This window comes from Ctenopharyngodon idella, chromosome 8 (genome assembly GCF_019924925.1).
Source record: "Ctenopharyngodon idella isolate HZGC_01 chromosome 8, HZGC01, whole genome shotgun sequence".
Classification (NCBI taxonomy): Eukaryota; Metazoa; Chordata; class Actinopteri; order Cypriniformes; family Xenocyprididae; genus Ctenopharyngodon; species Ctenopharyngodon idella.
In genome coordinates, this window is record NC_067227.1 from 34,514,565 (window position 1) to 34,523,338 (window position 8,774).

At 36.4% G+C, this 8,774-nt stretch overlaps 2 protein-coding genes across 17 annotated transcripts in view; one reads left to right on the forward strand and one right to left on the reverse strand.

Annotated features, from left to right (window-relative positions):
• Positions 1-2,745: 2,745 nt before the first annotated feature.
• Positions 2,746-8,774, reverse strand: part of dgcr6 (DiGeorge syndrome critical region gene 6) — a 30,112-nt gene continuing 24,083 nt past the window's right edge. For 2 of the 4 annotated variants that reach the window (XM_051903170.1, XM_051903172.1), the window contains exons 2-6: positions 6,982-7,103; positions 4,545-4,705; positions 4,374-4,474; positions 4,163-4,303; positions 2,746-3,224 (exon numbers count right to left, since the gene is read on the reverse strand). In XM_051903170.1, the coding sequence (XP_051759130.1) occupies positions 3,144-3,224; positions 4,163-4,303; positions 4,374-4,474; positions 4,545-4,705; positions 6,982-7,091 (594 nt within the window). In that variant the 5' untranslated portion in view covers positions 7,092-7,103 and the 3' untranslated portion in view covers positions 2,746-3,143. Of the gene's footprint in view, positions 3,225-4,162; positions 4,304-4,373; positions 4,475-4,544; positions 4,706-6,981; positions 7,104-7,775; positions 8,026-8,774 lie in introns of those variants that run through there. The other 2 variants (XM_051903171.1, XM_051903169.1) reach the window with 2 other exon arrangements.
• The window catches only part of LOC127517456 (rasGAP-activating-like protein 1), a 202,545-nt gene continuing 201,925 nt past the window's right edge, over positions 8,155-8,774 (forward strand). For 7 of the 13 annotated variants that reach the window (XM_051903142.1, XM_051903144.1, XM_051903139.1 and 4 more), the window contains exon 1: positions 8,158-8,654. In XM_051903142.1, coding sequence (XP_051759102.1) covers positions 8,590-8,654 — 65 coding nt within the window. In that variant the 5' untranslated portion in view covers positions 8,158-8,589. Of the gene's footprint in view, positions 8,655-8,774 lie in introns of all 13 variants that reach the window. The other 6 variants (XM_051903148.1, XM_051903151.1, XM_051903147.1 and 3 more) reach the window with 3 other exon arrangements.

The following is an 8,774-nucleotide window of genomic DNA, read 5'->3' on the forward strand; positions in this document are numbered from 1 at the left end:
ATTACTCTGGTGAAAAAAACAAGAAAACAGAAGTTATTAATCATAAGATTACATTCATAAGTACAGGAACTAGTCATGATAACTAACAATTATCACCCAAACCGTCTTGAAAGGAGGAGGAAAAGGCTGAGAAACAAGTGCTCAACAGAATGAGGAAACATTACATAAAAAGAAGATGAAGATGAAAAATCAGGGAAAGAGAAATCAGTGTAAAAATCACAAAATCAGTGTTTGTGAAGCTATTGTAGTTGGTAAAAAATACAAGATACTCCTTTAGGTAGCTAAACTAAATGAGGAAAGATGTGAAAGTTTGTCTATATTTTTGGTATGAATGTATTTGATTACATAATTCAATTTAATAATCAGAACTGTGTTTATCTGGCACAAAATTCATACATCAAGCATGAACAAAATTAAAAATGCATTGGGAAAAATGCATGTTTAGCAAAATTATGATATACTAGAAAAAATAAAACTTTCTGTGAACACTTTTCAATGAATCAATTAATTGAATCTACTTACTGAAGTGGTTCATTGATTCGATTCGCTTGAGAGAGAAATGACGCCCAGAAACAAAAACAGATGAAAAAACTGAGAAAACAGATGAACTACTTACACATGCTGTAAAACACAGTGAGAATACAGCTAGTTTTTCAACGTTTTCCACGTCGATTACCTGCTAACTGCAGCAATCCAGAGAAAACATTTGACCAGCGCCACCCAGTGGATACTCAATAACATCTGCTTAAGGTTGAATTAAATAATTATGTTGCAAATAGATCAAATAAATCATTGTAATTGTGTACATTTCTGTAGCTCTAGAGCTGTACTGATACATACAAGACTGTGACACTATCATAAAACTCCAAAGGGTTTATTTGTCTCAAAACCTCAAGTAGCTCATACTTTGAATCAGAGAGAGAAAATATAGGTTTTAAGGACGCGTCCCTTATGTTTTCATTACTTACATTTTAGTAGGCAGGTTGAGAAAACACCTAAAATGCTTGAAAATTCTGACCTTCAACTGTTAGTTAAGAAAAGAGTCTGTGGTGTTTAAATGTGAAGAAGTGCTGCAAGCTGAAGAACACTGTTTTTCTGCGTGACTGTGCAGATGAATATGTATCCTTCGCATAACTAAAAAGATCCTACTGCTCATAAAACATTCACTAGGCTTAATGTATATAACCAGTTTAGATGGAAAGGATCTCAAGCTGTCTAGCTGAAGGCATTACTGTAGCTTTACCCATTAATAGACACGGTACTTCCTTGAAAATAAATTCCAGCACAGCTACAACAACCATAATGAAATGAGCTTCACAACAGATAACGCTTTACACTGAACTCTGTTAGAGAGATACAGTTGAGCTCAAAAGTTTACATACCCCTTGCAGAATCTGCAAAAATGTTAATCATTTTAACAAAATAAGAAGGATCATGAAAATTGCATGTTATTTTTTATTTAGTACTGTCCTGAATAAACTATTTCACATAACAGTTGTTTACATAAAGTCCACAAGACAAAAAAATAGCAGAATTTATAAAAAATGACCCCATTCAAAAGTTTCTTAATACTGTGTGTGGTTACCTGGATGATCCACGACTGTTTTTTTGTTGTGTGATGGTTGTTCATGAGTCTCTTGTTAGTCCTGAGCAGTTAAACTGAGCTCTGTTCTTCAGAAAAATCCTCCAGGTCCTGCAGATTCTTCAGTTTTCCAGCATCTTCTGCATATTTGAACCCTTTCCAGCAGTGACTGAATGATTTTGAGATCCGTCTTTTCACACTGAGGGACTCAAACAAAACTATTACAAAAGCTGCAAACTTTCACTGATGCTCCCGAAGGAAACACGATGCGTTAAGAGTCAGGGGTGAAAACAAGAAGTTGATGTGCAAGTTTTTTTTTAATTTGTTTAAAGAATATATTTTTTCATTTAGTTCTGCCCTTTGGAAGCTACAAAAGATACATGTTTCCCAGAAGACAAAAAAAGTACAACTTATTCTGTTCATCCAATTCAAAAAGTTTACATCCCCGACTCTTAATGCGTCGTGTTTCCTTCTGGAGCATCAGTGAATGTTTGAACCTTGTTTAATAGTTGTGTTTGAGTCCCTCAGTTGTCCTCAGTGTGAAAAGACGGATCTCAGAATCATACAGTCACTGCTGGAAAGGGTTCAAATATGCAGAAGATGCTGGAAAACTGAAGAATCTGCAGGACCTGGAGGATTTTTCTGAAGAACAGAGCTCAGTTTAACTGCTCAGAACAAACAAGAGACTCATGAACAACCATCACAAAACAAAAAAACTGTTGTAGATCATCCAGGTAACCACACACTATTAAGAATCAAGGGTATGTAAACTTTTGAACAGGGTCATTTTTATAAATTTAGCGATTTTTATGTCTTGTGGACTTTAGTTAAATAGTTAAATAGTTTATTCAGGACAGTACTAAATAAAAAATAACATGCAATTTTCATGATCCTTCTTATTTTGTTAAAATGATTCACATTTTTCTAGATTCTGCAAGGGGTGTGTAAACTTTTAGCTCAGCTGTACATATGGCAGTTTCTCTGTTCAATAAAACACTTTACTCACCTGTTGAGTCATAAAAACACCATCATCTCCACGTCGCTTTTATAACATTTCAAATCTCAGTTCTCGCCATCTCCAAAAAGCAGAGCTTGCCTAAAATCAATGGGTTTACAATTCTCCAAATTCTTTAAACACTCTTTCAATGAAGTAAAGCAGACGGTCAAGCTTGATCTGTGATTTAATAATGCAAGTCCTGTTCAAATAAATTAAATCAACAAATGCAGACTGTCTTATAATACAGTTGCTTCACATATAACACAAATCATAACAGTGCACTCGATGTTTGCCAACGAGGTTGGATGCAAATAAATTTTATATACATTTACAAAACAATATTTAATGTCAAAAGGAAAGTTCAGGTAGGCATTTTATCAGGCTTGTCCAGGGTCATGTTATAGACCTTTCCAGCCCATCATCATCTTCATCAAATAAATATAAACAAAAGGAGATTTTTACACTTTTGAAAGTCCAGCGTCCTACTGTAATCAAAACAGGTCATTCACATTCAACCGAGAAGCTGTTCGAGTCGTTCATGTAGCCGAGTCTCTTCCGCTGCTCTCAAGGAAGAGATCCAGAAACAGTCTCTTTCTGCTGCAGCTTCAGGATCAGTTCCAGCAGATTCATCTGCATCATCACCTCCTGTGACAGACGGAGAAAACTGGGTTTGAAGGAATGAAAGAAAAGGATGCAGAGTAGGAGTTACCCAGCTAACCGGGAACGTTCTCTCAAAGTTAAGAACAAACGTTCTTCAAGTAACGTTAATAGAGTCCAACAGTCGGGTTCTGGAAGTAAAAACTCATTTTCTCCATAGGGAAATTGATTTTTAACTATAAATCTTTAAAAATTGCTCTTCTGTAAGCTACAAGGTTGTTAATCGATGGTACTGTTGAAGCCGCCTGTCTGCATTATTTCAACTTATTTGTTTAACAGTAGAATTTGTGGTGAAAAACTACATTACTCATGATGCTGCACAGAAAATTACACCAGAGAGTCAAAACAAGCTCCGCCCACTCCCATGAAGCACGGCACGTAATCGAAAATTAAAATATATTGTTTCTATAGAAATAATCAAGATTTTTAAATGAGTAGTTTTATATTTCTACATCGTTTTAATTCAATTATGCTGTTCGCAGTGTTTCATGGGATTGTAGTTCTTTGTATCACTAAAGCTTTTGTCTTTTTGTCCAATTTTCAAATACTTTTTTGCTTCAAATTCAAAGTTTGTAGTGTCATGATTCTCCTCATAGCTGGTTGGTTTGGTTCATGGCTTACAAAGCTGTAATGAAGATTTTTTTTAAATCCCTACAGGAAAAAATAAATGGGAAAAATACTTCCGGAACAAACGCTGCTGAAAAAGTGGATGGGCGCTAATGCATTCTATAAAATATTTGTTCAAAATTATCTGATCTTTAATCATGTTCTGAAAACATTCATGGAAGGTTTTTTTTCTGAAACATTTTAGTTGGACGTTCATCTAACATTTTTTAAATGTTACTGCATTCAGAAACAACGCTTTCATAACTTAAGAACATTAGCAAATCGTTCTTAGAACATGTTTTTTGTTAGCTGTGAGCGACCTGTGGGTTGGTGGTGATGTAGAAACCCGGTACGCCTGCTTTCTCCAGCGTGTTCTGTTGATCCAGAACCTTTTGATCCATTTCAGCCACGATCTTCTCATCCATCATCCTCTGCTCATCTTTCACTCGCTGATCAAGAGCCTGAAACAGTGACAGTCAGACAGTGTTTGCTGTGGGACTCAATAAAAAAGACACCAACAGTCCATCTTACCTCATTTTCGGCTCGCTGGTTTGTTTTCAGAACAGCCAAATTATGAGACTTGCACGTCTGCAGAGCCTGTTTGTGTTTTCGAACCAAATCCTGCTTGAGAGCTGAAACAGACAGACAGACAAATCACACACTCCTTGTTTTCAGTATGGTCTGAAACACTCTCACACACACCTCTGTGTTCACTGTGTAGTTTCTGTCTCTGGTTATAGAGGTTTTTCTCTGTCAGGTGTTGAATGTCCAGCAGCCCTTGCACTATTTCATACACCGTCCCGTCAATGAGCGCTTGAGCCAGATCACTGAGCGTGGTGTACGACAAACGCTGCTGAAACGAGCTGAAACACAATTATTACATTCAATTTACATGAGAAGAGTGAGCAGACATGGTAGAAAGTGTTTAGACTGCCAAAGCATCGATATACATTATATACATGTAGATTTGTAGGAAAGGAACTACCAAATCTGTTAATGAACAGTAGTATTTGAGCATTATTAGATGGTCAAACAGACTGTTTCACATTGTTTTGAACACTGAATCGGCATGCTGCAACATTTGCAGTAATATGTTTGCATATTTTATTATACACTAGCAGTCAAAAGTTTGGAATAATTCATGTTTCTGAAAGAAGTCTCTTCTGCTCACCAAGGCTGCATTTATTTGATCAAAAATACAGTAAAAACAGTTCAATATTAATACAATGTAAATCAGCTGTTTTCTATGTGAATATATGTTAAAATGTAATTTATTCCAGTGATCAAAGCTGCATTTTCAGCATCATTACTCCAGTCTTCAGTGTCACATGATCCTTCAGAAATCATTCTAATATGCCGATTTGCTGTTCAAGAAACACTTATGATTATTATCAATGTTGAAGAACTGTGATGTGATGTGATTATATGTAATGTGATGACTGATGTGATGGTCTGTGATGTGATGGTCTGTGATGTGGTTGTCATTGTGATGATCTGTGATGTGATGATCTGTGATGTGTGATGATCTGTGATGTGATGAGATGATCTGTAATGTGATGATCTGTGATGTAATGATCTGTGATGTGATGACTGATGTGATGATCTGTGATGTGATGAGATGTAATGATCTGTAATGTGATGACTGATGTGATGGTCTGTGATGTGATGGTCTGTGATGTGGTTGTCATTGTGATGATCTGTGATGTGATGATCTGTGATGTGTGATGATCTGTGATGTGATGAGATGATCTGTAATGTGATGATCTGTGATGTAATGATCTGTGATGTGATGACTGATGTGATGATCTGTGATGTGATGAGATGTAATGATCTGTGATGTGATGACTGATGTGATGATCTGTGATGTGGTTGTCATTGTGATGACTGATGTGATTATCTGCGATGTGATGAATGTGATGTGATCTGTGATGTGATGACTGATGTGATTATCTATGATGTGATGAATGTGATGTGATCTGTAATGTGATGACTGATGTGATGATCTGTGATGTGATGAGATGTGATGATCTGTGATGTGATGACTGATGTGATGACTGATGTGATGATCTGTGATGTGATGAATGTGATGTGGTTGTCATTGTGATGATCTGTGATGTAATGATCTGTGATGTGATGACTGATGTGATGATCTGTGATGTGATGACTGATGTGATGATCTGTGATGTGGTTGTCATTGTGATGACTGATGTGATTATCTGTGATGTGATGAATGTGATGATCTGTGATGTGATGAATGTGATGTGATCTGTGATGTGATGACTGATGTGATGATCTGTGATGTGGTTGTCATTGTGATGATCTGTGATGTGATGACTGTGATGATCTGTGATATGATTATCTGTAATGTGATTATCTGTAATGTGATGACTGATGTGATGAGATTATCTGTAATGTGATGACTGTGATGTGATTATCTGTAATGTGATGACTGTGATGATCTGTGATGTGGCTGTCGTTGTGATGATCTGTGATGTGATATGATGATCTGTGATGTGTTGATCTGCAATGTAATTATCTGTGATGTGATGATCTGCGACGTGATGTGATGATCTGTAATGTGATGATCTGTAATGTGATGATCTGTGATGTGATGATCTGTGATGTGATGATCTGTGATGTGATGATCTGTAATGTGATGATCTGTGATGTGATGTGATGATCTGTGATGTGATGACTGATGTGATGATCTGTGATGTGATGATCTGTGATGTGATGATCTGTGATGTGATGATCTGTGATGACTGATGTGATGATCTGTAATGTGATGACTGTGATGTGATTATCTGTAATGTGATGACTGTGATGATCTGTGATGTGGCTGTCGTTGTGATGATCTGTGATGTGATATGATGATCTGTGATGTTATGAACTGCAATGTGATGATCTGCGATGTGATGATCTGTGATGTGATGTGATGATCTGTGATGTGATGATCTGTGATGTGATGTGATGACTGATGTGATGATCTGTGATGTGATGATCTGTGATGTGATGTGATGATCTGTGATGTGATGCGATGTGATGATCTGTAATGTGATGACTGATGTGATGATCTGTGGTGTGATGATCTGTGGTGTGTTGTGATGATCTGTGATGTGATGATCTGTGGTGTCTGTACCTGGGCAGGTCCTTCACGAGCGCCTGCAGCTCTGACAGCAGGTAATAGTGTCTCTCTTGTTGTCTGGCAGCATCAGACTGATCATCACTCACACTGCAGTATGCGTCCATCACACATTCAGCCTTATGGTACGGAGAAAAGAGCTCATTACAAAACAAACAAATCTGACTGGATGAGTCAAACTTATCGTTAACTAACACTGAAATGATTAAAATTGTTTTCGCTGACTGAAATAAAGCTAAAACAGAATAAAACAAGAAAGTTTTTAGAAGAAAAAAAAAACTGTAATATGTGCTAAAATAACTACAACTAAAATGGAAATAAATATAAATGAAAGATAAATTAGAATATTAAAAACCAAGTCAAATTAACAAATGCACATAACAAAATTACTAAAGCTTACACAAAAAATAAATAAAATGAAAAATAATAAAATACTTATAATAGTATACAAATTACAATCTACATTTAGGATAATTTTTTTTATATAAATTATAAATTAATTACAAATTATTTACTTTCTATGATTAATTATTATGATTATAATTTATTTTTGTTTGATTACTATTATTAATTATTGATTATGATCAAAGGCAAGTGTCGAATGTAGACTTAATAAAGCTAAGAAAGATTAACATCTAAATAAATATATGACCAAAATGTGAGAAGAAAGTAGAACCGAATATGAAGTATTAAGCAATGCAATAATCAGGAGTATTGTACATAGATAGTTTTGCATATATACTGACTGCAAGAGAAGAAAAAAAAGAAATCAATATGAATTATTTATTCACCGTTTGTTTCTTTTCAGACTCTGCTGGCTTAAACTGAACGAAACTCTCACCCGCTTTATGTTTCAGCTCCCAGAGACGAAAAGATTAATGTTTAAGGTGTGTCGAGTTTAAACACGAACTTTCCCTGAATGTACAGTATGTTTATATTAGAGATTCAAGTGATGACGGTGATTGTTTTGAAATGCGTGTGGAGGTTTGCGCATGCTCAGCAGCGCCGTCCTAAGGTCCTTCAGCTCGCAGGGCTGTCCTTTAATATGCCTTAAGAGTTTTCCGTGCTGTTGCGCTGTGCGGCTCTCACCAGCAGATGTCGCTGTTCACTCAGTTTCTCCTCAGCCGAGCATCACTGAAGTCTCATCATCATCATCATCATCTCATCATCATCCGAGAACAGAGCCAGAAGCATCACGACTCGCGCGCTGTTACATTGAGACTAATGCATGTAGATAATATAACGACTGCAGAAAATGCATAACTGATCAAGTGTATCGATGAAGATGAATGAAATGGCTTTAAGCGTGGATGGATTTGGACAGATGAAGCCACTCCAGTGTGGATCTGAACAAATCATCACCTGACCATCATGATATAGTTACTCTGAAGAAGACAGAAGGCTTTTCTCTTTATTTTATTATGGTTTCTTTTCTTGTTTTAGAGACGACGTTATCATTTAATTAGTGGCAATTAATTGAATTCCTCGATTAGATGAGGTTTTTATCTTCAGCTTGAGTTTTCTGATCATGATGCTTCACAAGGTTTGAGCAGCATCTTCAGATCTTCAGTGACATGAGGCTGATCCGCTCGAGCTCCTCCGATCATGGCCACAAACACTTCTCTGTACTTTCGCATCGTCGAGGGACGAAATCTGCCTGCAAAAGATGTGTAAGTTCTCGCAAAACTACCTTAAACGTGTTCGATGACAGTTATGATACTGATCAGATATGTTCTCGAGTGTTTGATCTGATAGTCTGGAGTCATAATGCTGCTGACATGAGGATGATG